Source organism: Euprymna scolopes, chromosome 42 (genome assembly GCF_053919585.1).
Source record: "Euprymna scolopes isolate OS-2025 chromosome 42, ASM5391958v1, whole genome shotgun sequence".
In the NCBI taxonomy this organism is placed as follows: Eukaryota; Metazoa; Mollusca; class Cephalopoda; order Sepiida; family Sepiolidae; genus Euprymna; species Euprymna scolopes.
In genome coordinates, this window is record NC_136523.1 from 28,715,092 (window position 1) to 28,733,520 (window position 18,429).

At 34.2% G+C, this 18,429-nt stretch overlaps 1 protein-coding gene across 1 annotated transcript in view; it reads right to left on the bottom strand.

Annotated features, from left to right (window-relative positions):
- Nucleotides 1-18,429, bottom strand: part of LOC145266976 (uncharacterized) — a 260,300-nt gene that overhangs the window by 99,866 nt on the left and 142,005 nt on the right. The window contains exon 3 of the mRNA XM_080122815.1: nucleotides 12,048-12,119. Within this exon, the coding sequence (XP_079978941.1) occupies nucleotides 12,048-12,119 (72 nt within the window). The remainder of the gene's footprint in view (nucleotides 1-12,047; nucleotides 12,120-18,429) is intronic.

Sequence of the window (18,429 nt, forward strand, 5' to 3'; positions counted from 1 at the left end):
AATATCCTGTACCTCTATAAGGCCACAATTCGCCCATATATGGAGTATTGCTGTCATATTTGGGCTGGTGCATCTACAACTAGTTTCTCACTCCTAGACAAGGTTAAAGAAAGAGTTGCCAACCTAATAGGCCCTCAACTGTCATCTAAGCTTCAGCCTCTGTCCCCTCGACAAAATGTTGCATCCCTCTGCCTGTTCTACAAGTACTTTAACGGTGAATGCTCTGACGAACTACAAGCACTTGTACCCCTTCGACATAAGTACCCCCGACAAGAAGCTAAATCCCACCCCTTCACAGTGGAGATCATTAGATGTAAGAGAGCCTTCTACTCCAGTAGTTTCTTCCCCAGAACTGCTAGACTTTGGAATTCCCTTCCGGGTCCCTGTTTCCCCCAACTGTATTGACATGTAGAAGTTCAAGTGTAATGTGAACAGACATCTTGCTCCCCAACTCCCTACATAGTACCCCTGTAGCTTATGTCCCTGATAGTAGCCCCCTACATCAAAATGGCAACGTACCTTGTTTGGGGTGAAAATGTAATAAAAAAAAAAAATAAAAATTGATAAACTGGATTACTTAAGGAGTCGGTTCATCAAGAACTTGTTCACTTGTAGTCAACTGGAAAGCAGGAAAATGGAACAGTGTTCAACAGGCGTGCAGTTCTAAGAAAGAAACTTTGTTGATGGAATTTACGTTTAGGTTTAGGCACAGATAAAGAGTGAGGGAAATTATTAATAGTGGTTTCAACTAGACGAGTGTTTTTCATAAAAGTTTGGTGGGGGGGGGGCTATAGATTGGAGTTCAGATGAGCACTTGCCATGAAAATAACGGTAAAGCAGAGAAAGGTTTTCAATGTCTCTTCTGTGGGAAAAAGATTGCAAGGAAAAGAAAAGGGCATCCCCCACTAAGCTACAAAGTCTATTTTGAACTTTGTCAAAGTAGCATAAGGTGCTTCTAGCAGTTCCTCCCCAAATGTGGCAACAGTACTCCATCCTTGGAAGTACTTGTGTCTTATACAGGCAGAGAATTGCATCAGCAGTGAGATATCTACTGGAACGGTAGAATGATCCCACCATTTTTCCAGCGACCTTGGCAATGGATTTGATATACGTGTTCCATTTCAGATCAGGAGTAAAGGTCAGACCTAGAAGCTTTTCAAAATATGGGGTTAAAAATGAGCAAGAGTTATAACCTGTTGACTTATGAGTGCTTGATGCCAAATTGATAGTTGACTATGGTTAAAATTTGTGCTCATTTTTACATTAAATACTAATACCTACTAATCCCTAATTGTGCATCAAGCGGATACCATAATACTTACTTCCCTGCACCTTATCATAACAAAAGTCCATACAAAATTTCAGTGAAATCAAGTCAGTAGTTTCAGGGAAAAAGTTTAGAGTAAATCTAGTATTGTGGTGACTTATCCATATTAATCCCTATCTGTGCAAAGAAGGGATACCATATTACTTAGTCCACTGCACCTTTAACAAAGGTCTATATAAAATTTCAGTCCGATCGGTTCAATATATTTCTGAGTAAAAGTGGAACGGACAGACAGTCTAAGAAAATAATATGATATAGATTAATTACAAAATGAAAACACAAGTGTAACATATGAAGGGAAAGAAAGAAGGAGGTATTCAGTTGGAGGAGAGAGAGAGAGCTTCACACAGGAAAGCCATCTTCCAGATAAATAAACGGATGAAAAAAAAGAAAATGATGGCGAGAGGGCGTTATTAATTTAAAAGCACGAAAGGGGAGGCATTGGAGCAGAAGGAACTCCTGGAGTTCACTCCAAACTACAAAGAAAGAATATTAAAAAGTAAAAATAAAAATAAAGCGTAGAAAAGAAAAATATTTAAAAAAAAAAAAAAAAGAAAGAAAATTAAGGCGAATGGAACCGTTTTTGCTTTTGTATTTATTTTTTTAATGTAAAAAAAAAATGAATGAAAATATTGGAGAAATGAAAGAAAATTGATAATATGATCAAATGAAAATGTTACTTTTTTTTCACTTAATTTTCGGTGAAATGAAAAATAAGAAGAAAAAAAAAAAAAAAAACAAAAAACAAAAAAAAAAAAAAAGAAATATAAAATAAAAGTTTAAAATGTAAATAGAAATGAACCAAGAAAAAAAATTATAAAAAAATTAATTAAAAAAAAAGGAAATTTCGAAAAATAGATCTAATAAATGAAGATAAATTAAAGTGAAAAAAAAAACAAAAAATAAATAAAAACAAACAAACAAGCAAAAACAAGGAAACGATAAAATAGAGAAAAGGAGAAAAAAGAAATAAAGAATGAATGAAAACAAAAATGAAAAAAAAAATAGAAATTTTATTAATCTCTTAATTTCGATATTTTTTTAATAAAAAATAATTATCGAAATTAAGAGATAGCAAATTGTCCGAAACAAAGAAAAAGTTGAAAAATAAATGAAAAGTCGTTATGCCCTTTTTTGTTAATTATCGAAAATTGAAAACAAAAATTTTCGAAATTATGAAAAATAAAACGGAGAAAAAAGAATGGAAAAATAACAAAAATCAATGTCCAAAAGAAAGAAAAGGAAAAAATGAAATAAATTTTTTAAAATCCTAAAAACGAATAATAATATTATTATTATTATTAATAATAATAATAATAATAATAATAATAACAATAATAACAATAATAGGATAGGAATAGGGGGAGGGGCAATTAAAAATTGATCAAAATAAAAAAGAAAACCATGAAAAAACAAAGAAAAAGAAATGCTTAAAATGTAGAAAAAGAAAAAAAAACTATCATAAAATAGAAGTAAAAATAAAAAAGAAATGCCTGAAATGAAAAAGAAAACAATGAAAATAAAATCAAAATAAAAAATTCTCAAAACGAAGGAAAATAAAGGAAAGAAAAAAGGAAAGTGAAAGAAAAGAAAAAAGGAAAGTAAAAGAAAAGAAAAAAAGGAAAGAAAAAGAAAAGAAAAAAGGAAAGAAAATGAAAAGAAAAAAGGAAAGAAAATGAAAAGAAAAAAGGAAAGAAAAAGAAAAGAAAAAAGGAAAGAAAAAGAAAAGAAAAAAGAAAAAGGAAAAAGGAAAGAAAAAAGAAAAAGGAAAAAGGAAAGAAAAAAGGAAAGAAAAAGGAAAAAGGAAAGAAAAAAGGAAAGAAAAAGGAAAAAGGAAAGAAAAAGGAAAGAAAAAAGGAAATGAAAAAAGTAAAATCTCAATATATTTTGTAAAACTAGTAATTCGTTATTTTATAGATTTGAAAAATTATCCTGTTTATGAAGAGAGTGCGTGCGCGAATGAAGAGTAAGGCTAAGCCTATCAAGAGAGGAAGGGAGAGTAAGGAGTTTAAGATTGGAGAGCAGGATATGAAACGCCTTGAGCATTGGACAATGGTTACCCGGTTTCCACTGCATGATGCCATTGCTGTTAACACCCAAGCAAAGACGAGGGGGGAACCTACAGTGTTAAAGGAAGAAAGGAATAACTAAAATGATTGGAGAGCGGAAAAGGTTTGGAACATTAGTAGTGGGGGTTAGAGGTTTTTATTTCAGAGAAAAAAAAAACCCACGTAATACGAGCACAAGTTATAATGTTTACATAATACATAATGATGCGTGGCAGGCCTTTAAATGATTAAATATATATATAGCGGATTAAGTATTAAGCGATATATATACTAGCAGGCCGCCTGGCATAGCCCGGTTATAAAATATGCTTAAATATGATATTTTGATTAATGAAGATTCATATTTATTATTGTATTATATTGGACCCAATATATAATAATGATTTAAAAAAAAAAAAAAAAATGAAAAAAAAAAAAAAGAAAAAAAAAGACTCGTGCGCCACCACCAAGAATCGAAACCAAAATGTTTAGCTTACGATTTAATTTTTCTTTTGACGTTAATGCCTGAGCTATGAAGACATGTTTGCTGCAAGGCTAAAAATTAAAACATGAACAAATAGCTATTATGTTACACATGTATATTCATAATGCCATCGTTTGACCTTCACCTGGCAAATTTCATTTCTTTAATTTTCACCTTTGCCTTGACTTTCCCCGGCTAAAACCTAAATGTAAAGTTTTACATCAGTTTGAATACCCTATATATTAAGTTTCATATCTGTAGACCAAAAACTGACAGGAGTTTGTAAGCAAAATTTTTTAAACATATATATATGCACACATAAATGTATAAAGAAAGAGGTTTGTGTTTACTCTAATCTTTTTACACAAATAGTACGCAAGTATAAATCATGTAGAATATCTGCCTGAATATAATTACACGTAATAGTTAACTAAAGATGATCATCCTATAAGAAAACTAAAAAAACTAATAAGGAATTAATCAGAATACATGTTTAAAAGAATATGCAAATTAGCTAGAACTTTTGCAGATGAATGCAATTCAACTCACAGATAACAAATATAAAAAAAAAAAACAAAAAAAAAAACGGTTTGTTACTATGAATATCAATACACAAATAAAAAAAAAACGAATTTATAGGAGTGTGTGTGTGTATATATATATATTTTTTTTTAGAGGGAATTAGACTTGGAATCTAAAGAGCAGAGTTTATTTTAATGTACTAGTCAATGTATTAATACTATTAAAAGAAAACAATGCCCATTGTACTGCAGATATAAAATAAGCTCATTTTTTGATGGACTCTGATTTATGAAAATATGATAGGTTATGAAAAGGACGGGTTGTAAATTTGGGTTGAATTTGGGGGTATCAAAACCAAAGCAAAATATGATGGAAGTAAAAATAAAATAGATAAACTCCATAATTTATTATACCAGACCTGTTCACACTGAAACACTTATCACAATATTCTGTTGATTTATATTAAAAAACCTTGTTAAACTTTGTGACATATTTCCATTCTATGGAGGTCAGGTGCGAACGAACACCCCATAATTTTATTATACCATATTTCTTTAAACTGAAACATAATTATCAAAGTTACTTACGCAGATAGATATGAAAAGTCTTTATTAAAGTGTGTGCCTATTTCCATTCTATGGAGGCCAGGCGCGAACGCAGACACCACAATTTTATTATACCATCCCTATTTAAGTTAAAACACACTTATCAAAGTATTCTTATGTACATCTATATCAAAAACACTTGTAAACGTTTTTTTTTTTAATTTTTAAATTTTTTATTTCCATACTTTGTGGACCAGGCGCGAACGCAGACTCCACAATTTTAATGAATCATTATTATGCCAGATCAAACATCATACCCATTCCTGTGTCTCGATACATTTTCTATCATTATATGTAATCAGTTTTTTAAAATAGTAGGAGCCTATTCGTGACCAGACACACACACACAGACATTCAGCTTCATTATATATATATATATATATATATATATATATATAGAGAGAGAGAGAGAGAGAGAGAGAGAGAGAAAGAGATATGTCCAGAAAGTAACTGACCGAATGAACCATTCAGAAGAAGGAATGTGTATCACCTGATGAGGTCATTATTCATAACTGACTGACCACAACATTGTTATGTCTGTGTAATGACCATGTAAAATGGTTATCTGAATATAGATAAAATATATATGTGTGTGTGTGTGTGTGTGATAAGATAAGAGATAATAATTAAAGTTACATTAGGTGTTGTCTTCTTTGCCGTTACTCTTGTATAATGCTGATTTTTCTCCTCTTCTGATGAGAAGCATTTAACTTTGAAAGTACATGGCCTAAAGAGGTTCCCCCTTATTTCTCTTTCACTTCAACATCCACATTCCTTATAATACGAAACAAATAATCCTCATCTAAAAAAAAAAAAGTAAACAAAACAAATGAATGCTTACTCTCTCTATTCACACTGTTGAATATTTTCACACTTTTATCTGATTAAATTAGTATCCACTGGTTTGGAATCAGAAAATGAGATTTGGATAATGGATGCCAGACAAAGTCGAAACAGTAGCACATGTTTTGTTGGCTGCACAAATGCCGGAAGCGTCACATGTTACTTAGTTCATTGTGAAAGAGTGCAAAAGAAATGTGGTTGAGTTCGGCACCAAACACGACCGGAATTATCATCGGTTTTCTTCGCAAACAACTTTGCCTTCCTTACGCGGCCATCCTAAATAAGCAGATATTTATGCAGGAAAATATTTTTATCTCCCCTGAAGCCAGACCTAGAAACAGATTTCACTGTATGTACACAAATTATATATTGCAAACACACACACACACATATATATATATATATATATATATATATATATATATATATATATATATATATATATAAGTGTTGGAACGATTAATCGGAATCGGAAAAATCAGAAATTTTATGGGTATCGGAATCAGTATTGGAATCGGAACAATTGGTGTCTTTTTTCTGATGTCAAAATCGATTCTTTTAATTGTCTTTTTTTATTTGATTTTGTTTAAAGCAAAATCTTCCGCCGCTGATAGTAATGATAAAATAATTATTGATTTTTAAACTACCAGTAAAGCCAATATTGAAAGATTACCCCCATACGAGAGTATTTTTACGTTTGAGAAAATATATGCACATTTAACATGTGTTTTGACGGTAATTGAGAAAAATAACAATTCTATATTTCAATGTAAAGAGATCTACAAAGAATCGGAATCGGTAATTGTATCAGGATCGGGAAAAATATTGGAATCATCACATCACTAATATATATAGAGCTCAACATCTTTGCGTCTGTACACGAATAGGCTCCTATATGGTTTTCTATTATATTAAACTGACCACATACAATGATAGAAGAGGTGACAAGGATCTGAAATGGGTATGATAAAGTGGGGCCCCGGGGAGGGAGGGGGAGAGATCATTTGTAAGGAGGAACCCTATGCATGTTCACACCGTTTCATGTAAAGGTACCAAATTTCGCAGGATAACCCACCAGAAAGAAGGGGAAGTTTCGATGGGTTATGCTGCTCACTCCCACCAATGGGGGCGGGGCTCCAAGGGGTCACATAACTGGGAACCCTATGCATGCTCACACCGTTTAACATTGCCATGATAACCCATCATGGGAATGGGGTGGGGTTTACAGGTTACATCACTTCCTACCAATGGAGTTGAGGCCCCATGGGAGTCATTTATAAATGTTAATTAGTGCTCATACGTTTGTGTCAATAAAGATTCACACTACTGCCCCCCCCCATTTTTGTTTGAATAATTGCTTCCCACCCCCACCAAGATGATCCAACAATGTCGGGTCTGCTTGTGTGTCTGTTCATCTATATGATAATGTAACAAAGCTCAACCTCTGTCTGTCATCCTGTGCGTCTCTAAGAAGAAAGGGAATATAAGATGCAAAGAGTATGTAGAAAATAAATATCAGTTTAAAAGAATTTAAAAGTTATTTATACTGTTATGTAAATCAGATTCCATTCTTTAAAAGCTCTTTTTGAACCCAGTCAACAACGGGTACTTCTGATAATATAGATATATGTGTGCGTGTGTGCTCATTCCAAATAAACGGTAAGATCAACAACATCTTGAAATTTTTATTTTATATATTTTTTTTTTTGTCATATATATATATTACAAAAGGTCTGTATTCAAAATTCCAAGGCGTTATTCATCTTTTCGTTTATTTGGAATAAATATGAGGTCATTTGCGAGCACCGATCCCCTGGGTAGAACTGCCGGCTATCAACGTCATGGTTGTAGGTTCAATCTCCGGCTAGGAAAAGGTGCAAGTCTACTCGATAAGTTGTGATACAGCGAAACAGTACTGTATGTATGTGGATGACTATGTGTGTAACATTATATATATATATATATATATATATATATATATATAATTATTCACTATATAGTACATCTATTGGACGAAAGGGAATATAAGATAAAAAAAAGTATGTAGAAAATAAATATCAGTTTAAAAGAATTTAAAAGTTATTTATATTGTTATGTAAATCAAGAGTCCACTTTTTGAAGGCTCTTTTTGAACCCAGTCAACGACGGGTACTTCTAGTATATATATGAAACCATAACCACACACACAGGTGCTGTTTTACAATATTATAGTTCACTGTGCCGAGGGAGACAACTCTTTTACTAAGATGAAACTTTTAAAGCTGCGGCAACATTTTTTTTTTTTACTATGTCAGAACTTATATCAATAACACCAACACTAGTTTGTAACATTACAAAAAAATGAAAATGCGACGATAGTTGTAGAAACGCAGCTTTAAAGTTTCCGTACTTGTACAGTTTAATCAAGACATTAAAAAATGAAAATATCGAAAAAAGTTTAAATTGTATGTATCTGTTATGGAATGAAGTTTAAATTGTATGTATCTGTTATGGAATGAAGTTTAAATTGTATGTATCTGTTATGGAACGAAGTTCTCTTAAAAAAAATTTCACTTAGTTTCATCAAGTAGTTTTTGTTTTACAGCGAAAAAACAATTTGCTATGATACCGAGCAAAAGGTTCGATTTTTAGGAAGAAAAGCTAGTATTAAAAATGGGGAGGGAGTGTCGGCGCTTTACATAGAGTTATCTACCCGTGGCGTTTATAAACCCCAAACAAAAATAAAAAACAACAACAACAACAAAAAAAAAAACAAGAGGTCTGCCTTCAACGCGCTCTCATAAAAACGTGTTTTTCCGCTGTAAAAAAAAAAAAAAAAAAAAACTACTCGATCAAATTAAGTGAAATTTTTTTTTTGAGATCTTCAGTTCAAAACGGATACGTACAATATAACCTTTGTTCGATGTTTTCATTTTTATTTCTTGATTAAACTGTACACGTACTAAAGTTTCATACTTGTTTTTTATTAAAGAGTTTCATTCTTTTGTATTTTTTAAGGTTAAAGACTGATTTTTTTAAAAACCTCACCATAACATTTACTTTTTAATTAAAACAAAAAAAGTTGCCGCAGCTTCTTTTTTAAATGTTTCCATCTAATGAAAATATCGTTGGTTTTCTCTTAATAGTCGCATACAGACTACATTTTGTATTCTTATTGCTATCAACTTTGTTACATTAAAAAAAAAAAAAAACCGTCGCAGCTTTTTTTTTTTTTAATGTTTTTATTTAATAAAAAAATATCGTTGCATCGTGCCTCCTAAATTATGTTTGTTTGTTTGTTTGTGTTTTACGGCATATCAACTCTTTTCAGGTTATTTAATGCCGAATCCAGTGATTTTGAGTATATTTGTTTTGTTTTTTTTTTAAAGTCGGATTCTATTTAACCCATAGCTGGAACCCTAACAGTTACTACCACTCCAGGTCAGAGTGGACCTGGGAGCAATGGCAATTAAAGAGTGGCTCCACACTCCCCAAAGCCCGCAAACTGGGGTCTCACCATCAGATATAGTTTAAGTTTCTCTACCCTGCAACCTCTCTCCCACAGAAGAGACGTTGCGAGCCTATCCTTGTTTTATCGTTATTTCCATGGCAGGTGCTCGTCTGAACTCCAATCTCTGGTCCCCCCTCGCCAATCTTTCACGAAAAACACCCATCTAGCTGAATCTACTGTGAAAAATTTCCCCCACTCTTTATCTGTGCCTAAATCAAAACGCGGATTCCATGAACAAAGCTTCTTTCTTAGAACTGCACGCCTGTGGAACTCTGTTCCGTCTGCCTGCTTCCCACCGGACTACAACTTGGATGTCTTCAAGTCCAATGTTAACAAATTCCTAATGAACCGCCCCCTTAAGTAAACACTTCATCAAATCTCCACACTAACGTAATGTACTTGCAATAACCCTTAACCCTGAGTGGCTTCCGGGCCTTGATAAGTGGTGATCACTGTAAAAAAAAACAAAAAAAAAACAAAAAAAAACAAAGGTCATATCCAGGACCTCTTAAATTATGAGATGAAAAAAATGAACAAATCTCTTAGTAATAGAGAGTTGTTTTCCTCTGCACAGTGAACTATTATAAAATAGCGCCCACATATATTTCCCCCAAAACCTTTGGCCTTGATAGAGGGGAGACTAAACTTGCTATGGTTTTAGATGATCTGAAATAACAGCAAGAGGAGACTTGATTCCAAATATTTCTCATATGTTATATCTCCCCTCTTTTGAAAATAGAGTACGATTATGAATATCTCCACTATCAAATAATTCTTATACACTGAAATTTACTTTATGTATGAAAACCAAAGAAGGGAGATATAACATAAGAAATATTTGGAATCAAGTCTCCCCTTACTATTATTTCAGATCATTTGAAACCATAGCAGCAAGTTTTACTCTCCCCTCCATCAAGGCCAGAGGTTTTGGGGAAATATCAGATATTTTTTAATTCAAATGCAAAACTAGAAAAACAAATGACTATGATTGAAATATTTTATGGCTGTAAAAAATTGCCAAAAATAGGCTCTGGATAATCCCTAGAAAATGGCTCAAATTTTAGGGGTGTTAGAAAATGGCTATAATTTTAGAAAAGCCCCAGCTGGGTTTTTATAAAATATAAAGTGCCAGAGTTGGACCGTTATAAAATACTAGCAGTTCAACCCAGCTTTGCTTGGGCCCTATGTACTGTTCATAACTTATATATATATATATATATATATATATATACATACATACACACACACACACATATATATATATATATATATATATTAAAAAGTTTGACTCATGTCTAAGTAAACAACATCTAAAATTGGTGGAGGAGTTTGGTAGAGTCTGCAAAGGTCAACTCTTTCAAGCATGGCAGCCAAATTTTCGGCCAAAACCAATTTAAAAGCTTGCTGCATATCTGAATACCCTTTATGTAAAATTTCAAATGTTTAGACCCAAAATTGGCTGAACAGTTTGCTAGAGACCGCAAAGGTCAAATCTTTTGAACTTTGATAGCCAAATTTTCGGCCAAAAACCGATTAAAAAGCTTGCCCTATGTCTGAATACACTTTATGTAAGATTTCAAATGTTTAGACCAAAAATTGGCTAAGTAAATTGGTAGAGACGGCAAAGATCATTTTTAAAAAAAAACTTTGACTCCAATTTTGTCCCTTTAACATTTTTTTGGGGCTCAAATCAAATTAAAAAGTTTGATCCATGTCCAAGGAACCTACATTTAAAATTTCAAGTGTTCAAACCCAAAATTGGTTGGGGAGGGGGGAGAGGGTCTTAGAGTTTTCAAAGCTGAAATCGTTGAACTTTGACCCCTTGACAGCCAAATTTCTTTTCGAAAACCGATTAAAAGATTTTCCCAAATTTCAGTACCCCTTATGTTAAATCTCGAGTATGTAGACCGAAAATTGACAAAGTAGGTAGGTAGGAAAATGCACACATACACACAAACACACACACAATTTCACTTTTATAGATATACTAGCGAGGGGTACCCGGCGTTGCCCGGGTGTTTGGAGGTGTGTGTGTGGGGTGGGGGTTAAAAATAAAAAAAGTAAGTATGAGGATCGAACCCGAACCGTTGAGGCAAAGTTGTAAATTAAAGTGTAAAAAACAAAAACGTGCGAAGTTAACCATTAACCCACCGCGAGATGTTAACGGAAACACGTTTGAATTTATTTAATTAGTTGGATTTAGCAGGTGCCCATTTTAAATGAGGTCAAGTTTTGACTGTGGGATAGTATTCATTTACTGCTGAACGCTCCCCCCCCCCGAAAATATTATAGGAAAAAGACTAACCCACATGCGGCGAGCGACAAATATTGAATATTTATCTTCCCGAAAGCGAGCAAATTAAATAGACAGGCGAGCTTCGTTGTTAACTGTGAAATATTACGATTTATATGTGATATAAAAAGTTTTAAAAAGTTGTTAAGCGAGCGACCGCTTCTCTGAAAGAAGCCTTTTGTAGATATACAGAAAAAGTGAACACACATACATACATTTTTCGATTTTATATTTATAGATAGAGAGATAAAGAGCCAGATCTGGGCCTTTATAAAATATGATGAATCACAATTTCTTAAAATGTGTGGAGTTCAGGCCAAGTCACTTGTTCAGCAACATAATTCAGTATCTTGCAACAATTATTGGCAAAAGAAACTCCTTGAATGAAATCTGAAAACAAAAAACTAAAAAAATAAATAAAAACCGTTTACTTACAGTTTTAGAAGCATCGGTAAATCACTAAAATCTCCTTGTTTCAAAGCAACAAGTGCATTATTGCTCAGATCACTGAAAAAGAGAAAATACAAGAATTATCAAAAGACTCGACAGATATATTAAATTCTTGTGTTATGTTGATTATTCTCATCTTGGGTGTTATTAACACATTAACACATTAACTAAGGAAAAAGAGGGTTAGCTCTGCATTACAAGAATTCGAACCGTGGGTTTGAGGATGGGTGCGTAGATCATTTTTTTTTTTACACAGTGGTCACCACTTATCAAGGCCCGGAAGCCACTCAGGGATAAGGGTTATTGCAAGTACATTACTTTAGTGTGGAGATTTGATGAAGTGTTTACTTAAGAGGGCGGTTCATTAGGAATTTGTTAATGTTGAACTTGGAACACATCCAAGTTCCACAGGCATGCAGTTCTAAGAAGGAACTTTTGTTCATAGAATCCACGTTTTGATTTAGGCACAGATAAAGAGTGGGGGAAAATTTTTCACAGTGGATTCAGCTAGACGGGTGTTTTTCGTGAAAGATTGGCGAGGGGGGACCAGAGATTGGAGTTCAGACGAGCACCTGCCATGGAAATAACGATAAAACAAGGATAGGCTCGCAACGTCTCTTCTGTGGGAGAGAGGTTGCAAGGTAGAGAAAAGGGCATCCCCACTAAGCCACGAAGTCTATTTTGTACTCTGTCAAGGCAGGATAGGCTGTTTTTAGCAGCTCCTGCCCAGATATGGCAGCAGAATTCCATCCTTGATCATAAATAAGGTCCAATCTTTAGGGATCACTAAGATATTTTTTAAAAGTTTTCCTATGACTCAATTTTTCGGGATGAGAATAATAGTCCAATTAATCAACATAACACAAGCATTCATGTCTCATCTAAAAAATTCAGAATTGCAAATATATTAAAGTTCTTTTTTTTTTTTAGATAAGGGCTAATAGTTTATATTATTTGTATTGATTGGACTATTTTTCTCATCTTGAGTGTTATTTGTGCAACATTTCGATCCGATTGTCTTTTGGCCGCCACCTAAAAGTAAGGCTAGAAGAACACCGTAAAGCTACGACATGGGGAGAGGTTGAAAAGTCGGGACTAGCTGATCACTAGGGCTATGACAACAGCATGTTCTTCTTTATTGTTTTGACTCTCGAGTATATATCCAACACAGTTAGACCGTTAATCAACCGAGAACCACATCACTCTATACAAAAGCATATAAGATATATATCACACTACATATGTGTATATTATGGCTACACACTCGAGAATCAAAACAATGAAAAGAATATGCTCTTGTCCTAGCCCTACTGATTACATATGGAAAGAAAAAGGAACATATTTCCCTTTGTCGAACGAGGTCAAAATAACTGACAGGGATGCAAGGTGGGGAATCAGGCGACTCAAGGAGTCAGCACATATGCTAAAAATAGAAAAATTACTGAGCAGACCAAGCCAGGATGTTAGTAGCATTTGGGAGTCTGCAATTTGTTGTTATCCAACATGCCTGAGGACGGTCGAAGGCTGATCCAAGCGAAACGTTGCACAAATGACATTGAAGCTGAGAACAATATTCTGATCAATACTAGTAATATATCGACAAATATATATCTAACATATAACATAAGGTTTGGTGGATTTTAAAAGTCAAACCCAAATAGCATTTAAGCTAACAAATCAAACAGGACAGAAGACTTTTCCGGATTAGTCACATTAAAAGAATGGATGAATGTGCTTAGGTTCGTAGATGTAGAACAGTTGAGGTAATAAGGTTAGTTGGCAGGGGTTTTGTTTGGTTGTTTTATTTGACGGCATATCAACCCTTTTTAAGTTATTTAATGCCAAACCCAGTAAATTTGGGAAAAGTTGTGTTTAAAGTTGTTTGCATTTTGAAATATTGATTCATTTTTTGTTTTGTTTTACGGCATATCAATCCTATTCGGTAATTTTGAAAAAAAAAAAAAAAAAAAAAAAAAAAAAGGTTTTATGCTTAAAGTTCTGTATAGCTTCAAATATTTCATCCATGGAGTTTAGTTTGTTTTGTGGAGAACAAGTCGAACATGTGGGGTTCCCCTCCTCAAGTGAAAAATTTACTTTCACCATGACTAAAGTTTGTGCAAAATTAAAAAAAAAAAAAAAAAAAAAAAAAAAAAATCCAAGGTGTGGTTATTGAGAAAAGTGGAAACGGATGAACGATTTGGGGGTAATTTCACTCCTATAATGCCACCCCTCCTGAGGGGGGGGGCAGAGTTAGCCTGAAAAATCCGTCCTGCCAAAAAATTTACTTCCACCATGACTAATGTTTGTGCAAAATTTAAAAGAAAAAAAAAAAAAAAAAAACCTCCAAGGCATGGTTATTGAGAAAAGTAGAAACAAACAATGGGACAAACAGGAGTGAATTGGGATTGGACCTAGTAATTCACTGAATTACTAGGTCCAATCCCTCTTTTGTCAGGGTACTAAAAATTATGCTTGTTTTTTTAGCTTTGCAGAACATGATTGAGTTTTGCAGAGGGAAAGGAACAAAAGAATAACATCAATGTTGCGCATTTAAAGTCAGCTAGCCAATATCTTCAGACAGCCCGATCTTGTAACACTAGATAGTTGGCAATGGAATCCAAGGAAAATACAAGATGAACTGACAAGGATGTACTTGATAAAAAGAAGAATTAACTGGCCAGAGACGCATTGATTTGGAAGTTGATCTTTAAAACAGACGTTAAACCAAAGATATTAAAAAATGCAGTATTTAAATCCAATTTAATGGTAAAAATTTAAAGAATGTCTAAGTCAGCCATTCTTAACTTTTTCTTTATCATTGATTTATGTATTTTTCCATTTACCCATTACTCCCATAAAAAAATCATAGCCATCATAAAGTGACAGAAAAACAAGAAGGTTAAAAAACAAAAAAAACAAAAAAAAAAAAAACAACTATTTTATTGTTTGGGACTTTATGTTTTGTATAAAAATAGTTTTATATATTCGTCTCTCAAAAAATAAAGAAAATCAAACGTTTTTCTAAAAAGAAAATTATGAAGTTAATTTGTGACATGCCTAAGAAACGTAATACAATCCGAGAAGAAATAATTATTTTTAAATTATCAGCTACTTCAATTACTTACCCCCACCTCCCGTAGCTATATAATTTTTTACCCTTTAGGGTTAAATTACCCCTGATTGAACACCTCTGGTCTAAGTTTATGCATTTACTATCAGCAACTGAATTTGCTGTCGACTATGAATATGTTGTCCATTTTAATTTTCATTTGTTGTTTATCAAAAGAAACATTGTATCTATTTGGAAAATATTCATAGTTGGAGGAAGTTTGTATATTACAGAGTGGAACGATAAAATTGTTGCACTAGAAAAGACATGATTCCATTTCCGTTTGATGAAAGCCGGTTTTCTTTTTTTGTTGCAGACCATCTACTAGTTTGCCAATTGTGTACAAATCACAAGCGCGATAGGAGCCTTCTATCATGTCGGTAAGTGACACAATGTTGAACAAGCAAGATCGGAGATGAGCTGCTGTACAACTCATGCTCTTTACCGATCCAAGTTATGACAACAGCACCATTGCCAGCGCCCTCAAAATGCATCACTGGATTGCCACGAATAACAGGAACGTGCCCAGGGTGATGAAAACAGTTTCCAGTCACGGTTATGATCTTAGGTGTTGTTTCAAGTGAGGGCCACATCATGCCACCTCACATCTTCAAAGTCGGCCTGAAAGTCAACACCAAAATATACCTGGATGTGCTGAAGAGTATGGTGATCCCCTGGTGCAATGAAGTGGCCGCTGGCAGACCTTGGGTTTGGTAGCAGGACTCAGCACTGGCCCACAAGTCCAAACAAACCCAGGATTGGCTCCAGAAGGAGTGCTACGACTTTGTACACTTTCTCACTGCCCCCCCCTTCTCCCTCAACCTGAACCTGCTGGACTACTTTGCTTGGTTATATGCCGAGAACATCACCAACATGACCTCCTACAACACCAAAGCCAGCCTGATCGCTGCCATCTGCCTAGTACTCGCTGAACTCCTGCCGACACTTGTGGAAAAGGCATGCTCCCAGTTCCGGACCTGTATAGAAGCGGTGATTGAGGCTGAAGGCGACTACATCGAATAGATGTCAACTCTACTACATAATCAAGTTATTTTATTTGATTTTTTCAATAAAAGTTTTAAAATAAATCTAGTGTTGTTTTCTATTTTATCGTTCCACCCTGTAATCGGTGGTATTTACGTTGTACAAGTGCTGTGAGTTCGGAGCACATTTCACTAAAACAATTGTAAAACAGGCACAGAGATGCAATATTCCCACGATGGAACAGGGGTTGAAGTTAGGCCGATAGTGCGAACTCGATAAGAAATTTTAGATGGTTACGTTTTGAGATGATGGATTGATAATTTTTTTTTTTTTTTTCCATAATGTGGCCTATTATTCTCATTTTGAGAAGACTTAGAAACGTAATGATTGAATTGAATGAATAAATCTTTATATGGAATCTGGGAAACTGCTCAGAATTTACTTAATCTGCTGGAGGTAGATTATTCTCGTTCTATTAGCCATGAACGAGTAGAACGAGAAGAAATGCTATTCTGAGTTATTAGTGTTGGGATTATTAATTGGAATCGGAATCGGGAACTGGAAAAATCTTATACGAATCGGGAATTTAGATCAGAATTGATAATTGTACTTTTAATTAGAAATAACTTTCTACTCAATGATTTTCGTAATTTTTGGTTATATTACTATTTTCGACATGATAATTAACTACATAATTTTTTTTTTTTGCTTAAAATGACATTAAAAAAATCGATCCATTGTATATTAACAAACACTGAAAGGTCTGATTCAACGCTACAATTGAATTGAAAAGAGCTGATGAGTATTGGTGGAATTATGCGCTCTTCAGAGTGCCATTCCATTCTGCCAACCAGATCAAACGTTAAACAAGATAATACAAAAAAAAAAAAAAGTACCCGTGTTCTATTTCGTTCTTTCCACGCATCAGAATTTCTGGAATTTTCGTGTCTTGTGTACACACGAGGGGCGTCCGTAGTGAGTTTGGGTGGAGGTTAATGGGTGTCGTAGTCGATGTCGCCCGTTTTGTACAAACATGAAGAAAAGGGAGAAAGGAAGGAGAGACAGGAAGTGATAAGTTTTTTTTTTCTATTATTATTTGAAAGCAAACAAAATGGTGTGTGTGTGTGTGTGTGTGTAATTTAGTGTGACAATACGTGAAAAGATTTTTTTTAGATTAGGGTTCAGGGAGTGAAGGGGAGAGAGAGAGAGAGAGAGAGAGAGAGAGAGAGAGAGAGAGAGAGAGAGAGAGAGAAAATACTAGTAAATTGAATTATTAAGTAACAATTAACACGTCAAAAAAGATAACTCAAAATAATTCAAACTTGAGATTTTAGAAAGCCATTCTTAACATGGGGAGGGGCATTGCAAAAACTTGAATTCGCTTAAAAATGATTTTCTTAAAAAAACAAAACAAAAAAAACTACTTGATCAACTTATGTGATTTTAAGAATGCAATATCCCCCCCCCGCCCCCACCTCACGGTACGTACACCATACAGATTTTTTTATTTTTGTTTCTTTAATTCAGGGGAAATTTCGATAAGAACCTTCTGTATTATATTTCTCGTTGTCTGTTTAGCAGTGCCATTGAGTGCGTGGAAATTATCAACAGCAGCAAAGGTTGACCAACATGCGAAGAGATTAGCAGCAGCAGAATATCGCGCATATGCAAATTAGAAAGTGAGCGCGAGAAGAGGAAGGGGAAAAAAAGGAAAAAAATGCATCACGTGCTCGGGCAGAAAATAAAGTCAGCGTCGGGAAAAATAGACGCGTAAAGCAAAGGCGAGAAATGGCTGGCTGCGGCTGACGTGTGGTGGGAAGCTCGACTGAGCTTCAATCTATGGTCCCTTCTCGCCAAACTTTCACAAAAAACACTCGTCTAGCTGAAAACATTATCAATAATTTCCCCCACTCTTTATCTGTGCCTAAACCTAAACGTAGATTCCATGAACAAAGCTTCTTTCTTAGAACTGCACACCTGTGGAACTGGAACTGTCTTCCGTTTGCCTGCTTTCCAGCTGACTACAATATGGTTGTCTTCAAGTCCAACGTAAACAAGTTCTTGATGAGCTGTTCCACTTAAGTTAACAAATTTACCGAATTTCCATTACTAACGACCACTATATTATCCAATTGACTACTGTACACTCTTTAACCCTTATCCTCGAGTGGCCTTTGGGCCCTGATAAGTGGTGATGCCTATGTAAAAAAAAAAAAGATGAAACGTTTATAGAGGTTGAAGATGTTTTTTTTTACAGAAAGATTTTTCACAGTA